Here is a 16,441-nt window from a genome sequence, read left to right on the forward strand (position 1 = left end):
TCCATTTTCATGTCTATTTCAACACATGCGGCCGCTTATAATCTCCTGCTATCACATGTACGAATTTGCCGTTACCGGACTTTATGGGAATGAGAGTTTTCAACCTTCTTGTACCTTTGGCTGTTCATTATTTGTGGTTCATATGATTGATCTAATTATATCTAAATGCGTTTCATTTTCGCTTTTCAGGTCAGCCTGGATGGATATACACGTTACTTGTCGCCAGTGAACCCGGCCATGTACCCGCATTTAGCCGTGGTATTACTCATCATTGGGTTGTTCTTCACGGCCTGGTTCTTTGTGTACGAGGTGACCTCCACCAAGTTCACGCGGGAGTTGGTCAAGGAAGTCCTCATCTCCATGATTGCGTCCATATTCATGGGCTTGGGCACGCTCTTCCTGTTACTGTGGGTGGGGATCTACGTTTGAATCGGATCTGAGGGTCTACCTCCCCCGGACTATTCTAACTATCATGCATTACGGATTTATCACTAGATTGCCATTTTTGTTTTGTTGTGTGAAGAGTGTTTTTCGAGTAAAAGATGCCCACCACAAGTAAAGATCCTATTTTCGTTTTCTTATTTATTGATTTAGACGTGTGTATTTCTGGAAATTCGTTATCGTAAAGATTCATACGTAAAATGTGGCGCTATCGAAGGCAGAAAAAGCGTCATCTTCTTCTTTATCGGTGGAAATACTTTCGCTGGTGGTTTCAGTGTCGTTTCCGAAATATTCCGGAGACACGCGGCCTTCGCTAGCCGGGGTCACCACAATATTCGGGGCTGGGCCTTCCTTGTGGGTCCCGGTTGGGGAGCCTTCCGGCGTTTTATCCTTGGTCACTTTTCGTAGTGACATAACGGCTTTTCTTTTCGGTAGCGCTGGACTCAATGGTTCTTCTGCATTTGGTCGGACCTCTAAAGTATGGCCACCCTGAACGGGATTAGCAGGAATGGCACAATTTTGCGAGTTCACCAACGGACTGATGGGTTTGGTTGTGGCGTTTCGTCCCAACCGTCCCTCGGATTTCGGACTACCGTTCGGGGCAGGCAGGTGAGGTGGCTTGGGACTGGGGCCCGGGATGTGGTTGACCTTTGGGGAGTTAGTGAAAAGGATCGGTTCGTAATTGGGTGCGTCATCGTGGCCAAACTTGGGACTGGCTGCACGGTGGGATGCCTCGCTACCGATGGGATAGTATGAGCTGCTACCGTAATCGCTCTTACCTCCCTCAATGGGCATAAGTTGGATTTTGAACTTGGGGTCCATGATGGGCGAATCGGGCAACATACCGCCCTCGACTAGCATTGAGTTTCGACGGCTCGCTGGATTGGTGGAGCAAGGGGTGTTACCTTCCCCTTCTGAGATGGTAGACAGTTGGCGGAGCTGCCTCATTCGATCCGAATTAAAGCTACGTGCGGTCTGTCCCAATTCACCAATTCTTCTCTCCTCTTCGTCCTCGTCTTCCTCCTCAATCTTTAGATTCTCCAATTTACCGTACAAAGTTTGGCTTGAGATTGTACTGACAGCACTTTTCTTTCTTTGAGCCTGTTCGTCTTCAATAGTTATTGTGTTAGTTTTGCCACTAGGCTCTTCGTTCTCTACCAAGTTCGTCCCACGTCTTGAGCTAAACCGTGGTCCAAACATTTTAGCATATATGGAACGATTAGACTTGTTGAAGGACTTGGAAGACCTCACACTTTCCGCCGATACCTTTCGTCTTGAGGTGGGCCCGTTGATGACCGATGTGCTCGAATTTGAACGCCCTGAGTGTCGGATCATGGATCGTCCTCTTTTGGATCGGAACCAATTGCCAAAGAGTCGAGGATCAATGCTCTCATATTCTGAACTTAAGGTCTCCTCAACAGGTTTTCGGGACGACTTTCGCTTGCTCGGATTGCGATGCAAGAAATCGAGTTTGTAATAAAGCATGGAGCTACTGTCTGCTTCCTCCTTCACTTCGGCGCTGCCCTTGGGCTCCTCTTTTCTGAAATGCTCGGTCTCTTTGGTGTAAGGTAAAGTGGGAGGCAGAGGATCATTGAAATACATGTCTTTCAGCAATTCGGGATGAATCGTCTGGGTCTCATCCACGATCATGTAAGAGACTTGTGTGTGCCTATCAATGAGGTAATTGAGCTCGAAGTCATCGTCATCTTCTCCAAACGGGTTGATCAAAGTCTCGGCAACCTTCAGCCACCCGACATAAAACATGAACTTCAGAATGAGAAACAAGGGTACATACAAATCCAAAGCTTGATAGGTTTCGCCTTTGGGAATGCTATCATCAATGTTGATATTGTTTGTGACATGGAAAACCGGCAGATTGTAAATGTCATTGTAGTCCTCAGGATTCGCCGGGGTCACCCATTGGGCCCCAAAGAGTTCTGCGCCAAAATACGAGTACACGGCCAGTGTGACCACTTGGGTGTAGACCAAAGGAACAGAGATTGTATCATAGTGGGTCACACCGGTGAGACCCCTTCGGATACGAGAGATTTCCCCGAGGATAGTCTGAACTGCAGGATCACTTTTGATGAGCGTCTCTTGCCGAGCCTGGCTCACGATGTTCGTGGCCCAAACCAGAGGCATCCACCATTTTGAGAAAGTACACTTCTCATTGAGCCCCTCGAAGATTTTGAGCTCGTCTGGTCGCATGAGTCCGGAGTCCACGACATGCTCAAGAGTGGGGAATCGCTTGTAAACTCTCAAACTGACTCGCCTGAGGTTAATGACATAGGCCAGGAGAGTGTATCGCATGATGTTTCTCCGCATCATTCTCGGTCGCTCCTCTGAGCCCACCAATAAACCCACCACGAAAAGACCCAACGAGTCTGGCCATGGCAGCAACGAGTATTGGTCCCACCATCGTTTCACGATCAGTGACACATAGAAACCGAGTCCAAATGTCATCGGAATGGATGAGATGTGAATGGAGCAATACTTCTTGAGGCCCTCGAAAAAGTGCCGATAGTACTCGTTGCCCGGCTGACATAAGATCGTTCGGTAGATGATATTGACAATGAAATACACAAATATGTAGGCCGAGAGCTCTCGCAAGATCAATTTATACACCGAGCCTTTCCACCGAAATAGGATTTTGGTGAAGCACCCGAAGGAACTGGCATTGGCGACATCCGCCGTGTACGAGACGGTCATGATTCCCAATCGATCTGAAACCACAAAAAAAAAGAAACAATCAAGCTTCAGTTGGATCCGATCCATCACAAAACCTCAGGGCAAGTAATCATTTCATGAATTGGTTACAAAACTTGGACAACTACTACGCAACTTCAAAATGCCAAGCCAATCCTGAGGGGCCTATCATGCCCAAAACTTAACATGAAGACCCCGATACGCTCCACAGGTCACAACTGATCGGGAAAAGGCAATTTATCAAGACAAACCGTAGAGCCTGGAAAGTAACCAAGACGTCACAGTTGGACATCTAATCAGGAAAATGCCTTTTAAACTTCGCCATAATTCATTTATGTAGAGTAAAGTTCTCTCAGTTTATTAATAGGATACATCGAATGTAGTTGTAACTAGTACTTATAACATCAAAATATTTTGTTCTGTCTGCATCATTTGAAGTATTTAATGTGAGAAAAGTGCTATTCTATCTTGTCACGGATTACGAGTTCTTGTTAAGCTTAAAGCAATTCAAAAACCCTGTTTTCGAGAGGACTTTCAAAAAAGCACATTTGAAGAAACAAATTTATGGCTACTCAAACAGAGCTACCCCCCTATTGCATTAATGCAAAAAAACATTACGTGTAATTCCAAAATGAATCGGCTGTATTTAAATGAATAGACCATAGTTGCATTTCGGCTAGTTATCTTCTGTAAAATATGTTTCTCTTCCCTTTGAGATAAGGCAGCAATGAATAGCCATTCAAAACTAATGGGGTCATTGGTTCTAAAATTGGCTCTCAAAACCACGACATGAATCCCTTACAATGGCACTTGACCCACCTGGCTTCACTAATCTGGGGAAGAAGGCCTATAGAGTCGAGGCATATTCACACTCACTTTAATGCACCTCCACGATGGAATGGTAGCCTTTGTGGCCGAGCTTCTTGACCACTGAATGAAAGTGCCACTCGAGGGTTCTTTCACTTCCTCAATGAGACTTAATAATGCTGATCAAGCACCTCGTCGCATTCGATATGAGTTCATTCGATCTGTTTTGACAATTGACACCTCGAGTTCACTCCAGTTCCCAAGGAAGCCAATCAGCCAAATTTCGATGGGCTCATCTGTTAGTCACGTCCAAGCTGATCCCGTAATGTCACCATCATATTTGATCCTAGACTAAGACAAAAAAAAAACACCAGGCGTCTTTGGAATGACGAGGACAAGGAGCTTCAGGAAGGCGTCCAATCATCTTGATCAACACGGCTCCAAGAGAGAAGGGATCCCGCACTACAAATAAAAAAAACGAAGGGTAACTTGAGAAGAGCCTTGCGTTTTCTGAACACATAAGTAATGTCGGCAAGGTCGAGCAAATGACTAATCAATCTCGCCTTGAACTCGGACTGATTCGTGGAACAGCTATTTCAAATGTGTTTTTGACCATTGTTAACAATTGAATTTGGGGAAGCTACGCGGCGGCAAGATTAATGAAGCTACTCATTTTCAAATGGGCTTGAATAGAAATCTACTTGGACCCTCCAGCATGTGGCCCATTGTGGACCTGCAAATGAGCACTACCCACTCTGGATGAACTTCGGACAAAGTTGAGAGCTAGTAGGTTATGGAAAGTTAAAGCTGGAAAAGTTGAGTCTCCTCTAAAGTAGGCATTTCTTTTTCGGTTGATAACTCTAATGGTCACATTCCATTCCAAACTGATCATTGTGGGGATTGAAATAATCGGGCAGCTTGTTGTTCTACATTTGATTATTGGCATGGCTCTTCAAGGTGCGTTTGGTTTGCTAGTGGGTGCATTTATGTATCTCGGAGACGTCTCGGTGGCACATAATAATTGACACTAATAAACCCCAATTCAGATCTGGCCCAGGTTTATGATTCTCGGTTCATGCATGACTTCAGCCTCTTGTATTATGCCTGTCCCATTGTTGTGTTCCTAGCTGATTCACTAAGAAAATAATCAAGGCCTCCGTAAGTACAGTGAGTTTTGTACGTGATGATGATGTAGCAAGACTTGATCGTACACAAGGGGATCTGAAAGCCATTCCCTGTTTATGACGGGTCATCAAGTCATGACGGAGACACCGACCGTTTTGTTCCGAGAGTTTTATCAGTGGACCCTGATGGCGAGTACGACATTCTGAGACTGCTGCACGTCTTTCCTTGGAAACAGAACAATAGATGAGCTCAATTGGATTACACTATAACCCCCCGTCCCCCATATATACACACGCACGCACCATCACTACAGTTTAAGCCCAAGCTTTAGTGAGATCATTCATGTTTTTTTTTCAGCCAGGCCAGGAATAAGCTCTGAATATGACTTCTGAATGGAACAGTTGAGGACATGAATCAAGTGGTAGGCGATACTTGTTAAGCCCAAATAGAGAGTACGTGTAAGAGAGTAATTTTCGTTGAATGTTCGTACAAATGTGAATGTCATTTGGATTAAGTGGCGAATTAGCAGATTCCATTTACAGCCAGCTATATTTTTAGACTGACAAGGTGTTACACTGAAAGAACAGCAATTGCTCATATGGTACCGTATTTCTGCTGAGATTTTTTTTTTGGTAATATCTACGATTTTTGGTAAAACAAAGACGAGTTCAAGTATATTTTGAATAACGATGAGGCTTTTAGGTAGAATAATGCAACAATTATAGTGCCATTTTGGGGGGAGTTGGGGGTGCCAGGGTCGGAGGATGAACCTCGCCTGCATTAATTTCCTACTTTTGATAGGCAGTGCCATGTCCTGAATCAGAATGATTCTCCGTCTGTGGGTGTGGGCACGAACTTCTAGAAATATGGACTGCGAACGAGCTTCCCGTCAAATCGGCCTGCTCTTGGTCACAGCAACTCTGAGCCACTTTTTGAATTAAAGTAACGAAATAAAAAATATAGATCTCTTCAAATATAGGCAAGTAATTTCTCATCATTTAGTTGTATAGTGGTTCATTTCAAAGTTATGCTGTCAAAAGCTTATGTAACCGACCAAGAGCAGCCCGAAGATTCAAATCTTATGTATTGTTTACAATACAACTTTGGGCACATCTCCTGATTTCCCTAGGAATAGTTTTGGGCTCAAACTTGGCCAAGTTCGTCTTTTCAACCAGATCTTGTGGTCGAATGAAGTGCCTTTCTCGGTTAAAGTGAACGCTTTAGGAGATATAGGTTTTTTGCTTCCGTTCACAGTCCACATCTCTGGAAGTCCGTGGTGTGGGTTAATGTCCAAAATTTTCCTTGAGAAAGGTCGGAGAGGGGATTCGAACCAGAGATCTCTGTCATCTTAGGAAACGGTCCTAACCACCACAAAACGTCTCCTCACAAGTCATCTCCAACTTCTCCCAACTTATTCTAATTTCGAGTTATTTGACCAATGATGTCGAGAATTTGAACTTGTTGGACATATTGGACATGACAAAACAAAATATTAGTCATTGCACAAACAAGGAGATATTTCATTGTTTGGCTTGTTAGCAATGTACATAAAAGAAAGAGTAGGACCTTGGTTTTAATCCCTAACATCAAGATCTAACTTTTAGCATCGAATTTTTTATATTGTTTTGGACCAGATATCTCGTTTTGAAAAACCTGGACACACGACGGGGTTGAGACCCTAAAAATCGCGAATCCGGGAACAGGAAATCCTGTTTGTTTTGAATGCATTATACTTTTATCATTGACTTCATTCACGGTCGATAGAGCCTTGAAAATGGCTCAAGAATGATAAAAAGAGATGTAGAACTTTTGAAGCTAATTTTAAGCTTCCTGATAAAAAAAACCATCTGAAATCGATGAAAATGCGAAGATGTTAGTTCTTCAAAATGAACGGTTGCAAGAAAAATAGGAGTGCGTTTAAAAAGTCAAAAAAAAAAAAGTAAAAACCTTTGAAGCATTTGGTGAAATATGTCAGTCATTGGTAAGATGTTCAACTTTTGCTACATTTTGAATCAAACCCCCAAATTAAAGGTGCTTTTGATAACATGTTGTTTTGGGAACGCTTGCTAAACAAGACTATTTCCAACAGCAAAATCATCCAGCCAATCTAGAAACAAGATATTTATATTGTTAATTTATTCTCCCGTTTATACCATTTGAGTAAAACTGAGACAAAATCTAAATGATTGCAAATTCCACTTTGTCGGCTAAGATCGAACAAAAATATGTACTTGATGAAAATCATTAATGTAATCAAACTAATAAATATACTACGCCAGTCTGATGCAAAAAGTATGCACTGTCAAATAAAGCTGCTCTTGATTTCGAAGTGTTCAAATTTTGTTCGTTGTTTTCTTGAGAAATATGTCCTGATCGATTTCGAAAGTTCTATTCCAAAATCCATTTTTTTCACCATTTTTGTTAAATCTATAAATGGAGTTTAAACATCGTACTTGGTAAACAGGAGTGGTGAAACATCCGTTCATAAAACGACTCACAAAACTCAATGGAGAGGATGTGATATCTAAAGGGGAAGTTATGGATGTTTTAAGTAAGTCGTTGTATTTGACCATGAGTTGTTTTTTTGTAATGTACCTCAAATCGTCAAACTAAATTAGGTCCGGCCACCCTGAAAAATCTTTTCCAAAAGTGTTTTATTGACAATCTCTCAAATCCGATGGACTACCTACTATCGTTAACAAAAAGACATTTTTCTCGTGACTGCTAAGGTACAAAAAGGTTCCAAGGCTGGCAAGGAAAATGAATTACCAAAACAGCATTGTAATAATCTGACAACAACCTTCGACTTCTTTGGTCGACAGCACATTATGAAACAGACTGTCTGCAGATTTCTTATCATATCATCTGGTTTGGCATTAAGGCACGTGATATTTTGTCCAACGATTGAACGATTTGATAGTCATCCAAAGCAACCAAGATGTGGTCGGCTCTCTTTGCGGTGGCAAAAGTACGACGATTTGTCAATAGTACCTCTCTTTTGAACTTACTCACATGCATTCCTATTCCTGCAAATAGAGCACCTTCCAAATCACTTGTAATGAAGTGTTTGTCATTGATTTTTGAATGGTTCAACCTTGCCCCACATCTCCGTTGAGCAATAGCTTAATTGGTTGAATCAAGTAGGGGGAAGACCCTGATTGGCGTGAATCATCGAATTGGGCGAGTTTTCACCATTCATGCAGTGCCAATCCCCTTTTTTTGTATGTGGCATTACCGAGTGTTTTCAGTGGAAAAATCACTTCCGTCGGTATTTCTACGTACATAAGTCATCCAGTTATCTCATGCTCATGCATGGGATGGACCCGGGATTTCATGACTGATGGCAATTGTCTGTTATGCAATCTCATGACTTTTTGTTGCATCCGATTCACTGGCAAAATCGGATGATGATGCTTCATGGGCATCAAAGTTTGGTCAAGCGAACGTGATGTTGAGCTTCCCCAAGCTTGTGAAAACCCAAAGCGATTCCATTTAGATTGGATTGAAAATGCTCTTGGTTGAGCCTCGAGCTATTGTATTCGAAACCAAGTTATGCTTACAGGCATGACAGACCCCTTAATTTCAGCATTTCTCCCCAATCTCACTCAACCCTTTGTTTCAGAGGGCAATGATAAAGTGGTCAGTTCAACCATAAGAATGTGAATTCTCGAATGGTTGCAGAGTTGTCTCAAGTTTGGGTTCGAACGAAGCTGATTTCAAACCGATTAATTGAGTGATGCGGCTTTCTTACACGTTTTCAAATGGATTAATCTTACAGCAAGAATTTAGCACAGCCTATCTTATTGATGAAAGTAGGTGGACCATCCTAGATAAAAACGGAAAACTAAAACAACATAGTATGGACATTGTACGTATAACATGAAAACTGATTCGAAAGGAGCGCCCTGAATTCTTGAACTTGAATCTACAATTGGTTCCAAACCCATGGTACCGCCCCAAATCAATCCAACACCCATTAAAACCGCTTATTCAGTTTTATATGGAACCATATCACCTATTTTTCATTGGTGCCCTCTTCACACAAAGTGTTTTTGAATGCCTCTCAACAAAAGCAGTGTAATTATAGAACTAGCGACGCTAAACTGAACTGACCCAGCCAAGCTTCTATTGAAATGTCATGACCAAGACAAGTCTTGCCAGATTGAGTAGATTTATGGGATAAGTATCGAATCCTTGCCGTCTCTCAAGGTTACATAAAAATAAATTATTTGCAAATATGTCCCCCCCCCACTTCTCCGATCCGGTAGATGTGTCCCCTATCTGTTACAATATATCTGAAGTAGCGTGACATCTCTCCTTAGCAATTCTCCACTTGAATAATGTCGACTCTTCCGTTCAACCACAACCGATTTCAATTCCACTCTAAACCAGACAGTCCTCGTTATGTTCGTGATACCTCCAATGGAACCCGAAGATTAATCAACAGTGCCCATTTTGTGAATAGATTTACCCTCCATTGTTTCTTAATGGATCTGGGCCATTTCTGGGATCACTAGTCAGAGATGGGCTCTTCATGAATATGTCCACCAACCTAATGGACCCATTTCCCACCTGGGTGGAATGTCAAATTTTGCAATCTCGGTTCAACGGGCGAGTCACATTCTTCATTGGATCATTGAGTCCGATTTGGATTGTTTCTGCTATGCACCAACAATTTGGACAACCATGACGATTGTCACAAGGGGTTAGATCCTCCAGGACACAATGAGTGGTATCCCTTTGTACCTTCTTTGATGCATTGGTATCTTCTCTCTCTTTCTCTCTCGTGACTCAAAATCCTATAGAGGATACACTCAATTCCAAGGAGGTGAAGAAGAGATTCACTGGAGAGGCGACGGATCATCCTGGTAACAGCGACAAAGGCATTTTTTAAGTTCAAGGACATTTCATGACCACGGATCTCTGGACGGAAGACTGTTGAATCAAGCGAGCAACCCAACAACCCACCATGCAACCAGTATCTACTGGAAACACCGAAGTCGAGTGTACCGTACGAACACTACAGGGAAATTATGCGGCGGAATTCCGCTTTAGCTCGCTCGCTCCATCCAGCTACATTAGTTAGCTCAGTGGGATGGGTAGTGTACGTAGTATATACGTACATACGGACAACGGACGAAAGAAACACCTAGAGAGAATGGAGAAGAAGGACGAGGTACGGAAGGTTCCAAGAAGAGCTGGCTTTAATAGGGCCTTTGTTCATTTGGGCCGGGCCTACCGTGCAATTGAGTTTTTTCCCCACTTCCACTTTCTCTGCATCAAGGTAGGTTTATTGACGGATTGCCAAACCAACGGAGGTGGGCCAATTGTTAGCCTCCAAAGGCAAAGTTGTCAATATCTTTGAAAAGACCTATTGACAAGACGTTTTGTTCAAGAATGTTCCCCAAATAGACCAATGTTTGGCAAGACACTCAGGATAGTTTAATCACCATCACCGCTCTCACGGACGAGGGGAGGATGGGCCAGACTTCCAAGAACTCGAAACGTTCGCTTGAATAGTCAAATATTGACGAGATGACTCCACCAATGTGCCAGGGAATCTCCAAGATCCTATCAGATATCATTTGCATCTTTTGAAAAGTCGCCGGACGAGCCCCAAACCCATCTCTAACTTCCACCACTATGGTTTGGACATCTTCTACCTGAGGAACCAAATTGCGCATCAGAAAAAACCTACTGAACTCGACCCATCTTGTACTGCAGCATTCTTAGACAGGAGTGACCATCATCCGTCGTCCAAAGACACTAATCGTTCCGTCGATGATAAGCTTAAACTGGCGTCTTATCCCAAGCAGTCTTAATGAAGTGGCGGGACTTTTGAAAAGAGGGAACAGAGCGGACCACCACGTGGACCTCGTTTTGCACGACACGACGAACTCTTTTTCACTTACAGTACACCTCCTCCCATTAGCAAGACTGGTTTTTGTCACACATCAGGCCGAAACTGAGATCCTGAATCCATTGGCCTGGTCTTTTGGTATAATCAGGGTGTCAATCGGATACATCATTGGGATTTGACATGATTGAAAGGGGCTTCGAGTTCAAAACGCGAGATGCATATTTCAGCATCATATATCTCTGGCTGGGTTGTGCGTTTGCTTAAAGCTACACCCCAATCGTCTTCAGCAAGAATACGGAAGACTTTTTTTGGGAGAAGGTGGTGAGTAGACAAAAAGAGTCGGGCACAAGATTGCAGGCAGATAAAACTGGCACGACCAACAAGTCATAAGGTACGGGGAAAGAATTCCTTCGACACAAAATACACCACCAAAGACGGAGTGAGTAAGTGGGGCATCCATCGATCTTGGCCAGCAAGTTTGATCACTTCAGTAAGTTAAGCCCCCCCCAAAAAACCGAAACTTGAAAAAGACCTACTTGTGTTGTTCCTGAGAGATTTGGAGGAATTCATCTCATGAACTCTAGACTTCTCATTGAACTTGATGTTTCTTGACTTTTTTTCGCCCCTAAGGGAAGAGGTACGAATTGCGGTCCCTCTTCAAACCAGAGAAGGAGAACACTTTCTTGAAAGAAGAAGTAGGGAGCAAAACGGTTTGAACATTTTTGAGTTGTCAGGGGATGATTGAGTCAAGGCTTTAAAATTACATAGGCCAAAGTCGCAAGGATTATTGTTATTGTATTTTGCCTTCTAAACTGAACTTAAAAGATGTCAAATTCGTGAGCATGACAAATTCTCTTAAGGCTTTTCCATTTGGTTCGACCATTTATTACACCATCTCCATATTTTTCAACGAGAGACCTTGTTGTATCATAAAGCATTTAAGTTGATCTGAGAAACGAGCGACCTTGTACAAAGGAGTTTTGTCGAAGGGAAAAATGAATTTCAAATTATGACACCAGAAAACAAGTTTTGTTTAAAAATGACTTGTTTTGTTAGTACATACATATACCCTTATGAGATAAAATCATGCTTTTATGAGCCAAGATGAATGTGACAGGATGATTAATGCGGTTCTCTCAGGTCGATCAACAGAACAGAGGACAATCGATCGGTAAACGTTATTCTCCACCAATTAGTTGGCGGTGCTAGTTTTTTAAACTTAACCTAAATTTATCAAACCGAACCTAACCTTACCTAACCTAACCCTAACACGATATTAATAGCCCTTAAAGCCTCTATCTAAACCTTTCTAACAGTTTGTCACAAATTTAAAACTGAGCACCGCCAACTAATCGGTGGAGAATAACGTTTATCCAATCGATCGGCTATTTAGTGGTCAATCGAACAAAAGTTGGGTCAGCGTGAAAATTTTGATTATGCAAGGATGGGCATAGTTTGTAAATCGATATTTGATTGTTCTAAAATGTGTCAAAATATGATACGATTGTAACTCGTCTCTAAGGTTGTATCACTGTCCATTCTGTGATTGCATGGTTAGAAAGAAGTATTCAATATATTCGTAAATAAGCAATTTTGCGAATCCCGAAGCATTACCGTAATAAATGGACTCGTCATCAAGCACAAATTATCGCTTAAAAGAAACAGTTTGCTTGTTGCAGGAGTATTCTGCCTCTACAACCGACAAATCATGCGAATTGCGGAAAGCTGTTCTTCGAATCCGGTCGGCAGATACTTTCGCAAAAGTAACAAATCTAGACAACATGTAGAAATGAGACGCATTTCCGTGGAAGCAATCACTAACGATGCGTGCAAGTCATTGTTTGAAAAATGTTTTTTTGTAACAACGATAATACTGTTAGATGCCATGTCCATTGATAATTGAAGAAAACGTGGTTTGTTTTGTGCTCTATCTTGTGGGAAGATAAATACCTTTAAACGCTGTTTACGAATACCGGATTCATTTTCAATGACTCAAAAATCAGACCATTGGTGCCCACCTTTGATCAATCGTCGACTAATCAAACATACTTATGAAAATGAATTTTTTTTTCAATCTCATTGGCATCTTTGTTTTAGATTTCAATTTCACTGTCCTTCAAACATCTTTACTGCTAAGATATAGATCACTTCTCCATTTTGACCTATTCCCACTACTTCAAGAATCACGAGCCCCTGAGTAACGATCTGTATTCTTACCGTATGTTATTCAACCATGGTGAAGACGAATCGCGTCTAAGAGAAACTCTGTCGATCTCCTTAATGGTGTCAATCTTTTGGAGACACCTTTGTTGATCTCGACGATTCGATCAGGATATCCGGTTTACTAAACCTCACAGGCCTCGAACCAGATCTCTCAAATGGTCCGGGTCGTGCTAACAGTGGTCATGACCGAAATTAGCCCACTAAAAATGTACCCCTCGTAGCACTACCGAGCACTACGAATGGTGGTGGTGAATTGCTTTAAGGCAAGCTGAATAAAAAAGACGAACGAAAATTGGTCCGTGTATGTATAGTATACACGCTCAACGATGGTCACTACTAGTACTAGTACACACTTGTCAGCGTTGCTTGGAACTCCCAATGCCAAGCCAACCACTCAACCAACCACTCAGCCAACGAAGTTCGAGGAGCTGGCCGAAGATTCGACTTCAGAGAGTGTGGAGCATGGAAGCTTCGAAAATTGGTTTCAAACCGGCCTCGCTCAACCAAACTTGGGCAGATAAAAAAAACCCCAAGCTTCTGGGGATGGCGACCACGGCAAAGATGATGATGATGATGGTGGTGGTGGTAGTGATGATGATGATGATGAGTGAACTGGGAGTGAGGATTTAATAATGGTTGGGAAGAGGGCACTTGAGCTCCGTCTCGGTTTTCTGTTGCGGTTTCGAGCTGAACGTTTCGAGCAAAACCTCGATATATCGATGAAATCGCTAGCTTGATTCCGATATGAATACCGTTCAGGTCCCATTGGAACAGTCATCACGATGTTTTCCTAGCTCGAGTTAAGGTCTCATTTCATGCTTTAATGTTGATTTAACGCTCATCACTCATGCGGCTTTCGACACTTGATCAATTTGAAATTGAAAAACTGTCTCTGGTTGCTAACCTAGAATATCGTAAAACTCCATGGGCTCGTCAGCTTTCAAGAAAATCGGAACAATTGGCCAATTTCGTGTATCTTGGCAAGCTGAGCACGAAACGATATCCGTTTTGTTAATAAACTCAAATTGGGTGAACTCGATGAAAAACACAATGGAAGACAATATCAAACCTTTTTCCAAACCGATCAGGAATTACGGGAATTCCATACCGCTCTTAACTTACTCTATGTGTAGGTACATGAATAAGTTTGCACGGTGGGGAAAACTGCAAGTCGTCAAAACGACATTACCATCCTATTTAAGGGAACTTTTTGAAATCAGCAGACCATTGTTTCTAATGTTTCAATCAAATAAATAATAGCTTTAAAGTACCTTTTTATATAATCAAGTGTTTTTGATCCTACTATAAGTTTAAACGCTTGGAAATATACGCAATTGGTTGACGCACAAACGTGTCATGCACGGAGCCATGGGTTCGATCCCAGGGCTTTCCCCCCAAAAACACTAGTGGATAGACGCATTGAACGGTGGTCGCAGCTTCAAATCAACAAGGACCCACTCCACCCACCCCTGCGCCCCTCTAGTGGCAATGCCCAGAAAGGGCTCAATAAATGCAAAATGTGCTAAAGTGATTTAAAAAACTGTAAAAATCCAAAACAAAACAACTGTCTCATTTTGGTCTCCTGATTAAAAAAAAATGCCCCTCCTGCCTACTGTTATGTGTGTTAATACATTTTTCTTTTCGGCAACTTATGTTAGGGAGTGTTGTATTGGAGTCGTTTACAATGAAGAGGTGATTCTTCGGAGAGCGCAAATATCAGTTTTGGATTGCCACGGATGGAATGGAGTTCGTAAGATATGTGTTATAGCCGAAGGTTTCAGGCCTGAATAATGTTTCCAATCCAAAAAGGAATTCATTTTGTTCCGGTCAGGCGTTGCCACTCTTTAGACATTTAATGTTTTCATTGTTTGGCAATATCTGTCGGAAGATATCTTATAGACCCAAATTTTGTGACCCAAATCACTCAGTTGTAGTTGAATGCGTTCATTTTAAATTCAAATAATATGTATAACTTTGACCAGTTTAAATCGCCTTTTATGTTTTACTCATGTTTTGGTAATTTCCATTAATGATCCATCATTCTCTAAAAGGATTGTATTAAAAAAACGAACAAGACCATTATGTGCACCATTCCCTCGCTTTGACTACGTTTGACCTAATTCTTGGCTTATTAACAAACCATCATTTAAAAACAAAACATACCAAGCTTCAACCCCTGTTCGCCAAATTTCCTCTTTCTCTTTCGAGAGGTTCAACCAATAAAAAAAGCTTAATTTAGCGTGAAGAATTGAGATCCCCAAGCACCTTTTTCAATGCATTTCAGATGCAATGATATTTCATGATCTTTTATGCCAAACATACACCTAGCGGACCCTTTGATCCGCCAAAGAAGCGCTATCTCACCATTTAATCATTGAAGTTGTCTGATACCGAAATATCGCATCAGAAATTAGGGGCACCACAAATAACACACTGTGGCGAGAAACAAGCAACGAACGGCTACTTGAGTAATCGAATTAGATACCGAGACTTTTTCTCGTGTCATGTGGATGTTTAAGAGCTACAGCAATGCAATTGAGAACAAAGGGGGCACCGTTAATTTTTTTGCGTCAAACCCTAACTGCATACAGGAGGATCGAGAAGGTGACCGTTTCCTCCAGGGCGTCCTGACTGTCACTGGACAACCCTCTATAGTGATACCTGAAAAAGCCAGGGCAAATACCCTGATTATAACACAAGTCCGTTCTAGGGCGGCCCTCTTTGTTGCTGGGAAATACCATTCTGATAGGCATAGGTGGGCATAGTTGAGGTTATTCTATATTATTATTATTATCATCATTATTATTATTAATGGGAGCCACTCCAACGACCAGGATCGTATACGGAATAGAGACGGATATTAATACAAGTTTGTCATTTATAATGTTCTGGTCTATATGCTGCCACCCACAAAAATTAAGGTTTTGGCAGTATAAAAAGAAGTTCAAAAAGCTATAAGGCAATTGAATTGATTCATCATAACCNAAGGTTGGAGGTCTCCATCCCCCTCGAATGTGGGACGTGGGACGCCTTCCGGAACCGACTAATCCTCAAGCAAATGTAGTGTGGCCACAATCATAGGTAGATGATGTCACTCCCATCAAATCTCATCATTTAGTACCCTTTGGCCACTTTCCTATCTAACCTCAAACTTAGCCCATTTTAGCCCACACGAATGGTTGGAGACATAATGTAAGGAGTATCAATGGGCCGAAAGTTGTCCGGGATATGAAAAACACTTGGGAAACTATTATGGAGCGGTTCCATGAAGTTTTAATG

At 42.0% G+C, this 16,441-nt stretch overlaps 1 protein-coding gene across 2 annotated transcripts; it reads right to left on the reverse strand.

Annotated features, from left to right (window-relative positions):
- Window positions 1-411: 411 nt before the first annotated feature.
- On the reverse strand, window positions 412-13,524 carry LOC131877975 (bestrophin homolog 24-like). 2 transcript variants are annotated; one of them, XM_059223838.1, is made up of 3 exons: window positions 13,157-13,524; window positions 4,024-4,416; window positions 412-3,164 (listed from the first exon to the last, which is right to left on the reverse strand). In XM_059223838.1, the coding sequence occupies exon 3, from the start codon at window positions 3,148-3,150 to the stop codon at window positions 631-633; it is 2,520 nt and encodes an 839-aa protein (XP_059079821.1). In that variant the 5' UTR covers window positions 3,151-3,164; window positions 4,024-4,416; window positions 13,157-13,524; the 3' UTR covers window positions 412-630. The 2 variants fall into 2 exon arrangements, with proteins under 2 accessions (XP_059079821.1, XP_059079822.1); XM_059223839.1 differs by having other exon boundaries at window positions 3,967-4,416.
- Window positions 13,525-16,441: the final 2,917 nt, after the last annotated feature.

Source organism: Tigriopus californicus, chromosome 3 (genome assembly GCF_007210705.1).
Source record: "Tigriopus californicus strain San Diego chromosome 3, Tcal_SD_v2.1, whole genome shotgun sequence".
Classification (NCBI taxonomy): domain Eukaryota; kingdom Metazoa; phylum Arthropoda; class Copepoda; order Harpacticoida; family Harpacticidae; genus Tigriopus; species Tigriopus californicus.

Excerpts from the sequence above, each read along its gene's own strand:
- LOC131877975 (XM_059223838.1), bottom strand. The coding sequence starts at position 3,150 with ATGACCGTCTCGTACACGGCGGATGTCGCCAATGCCAGTTCCTTCGGG.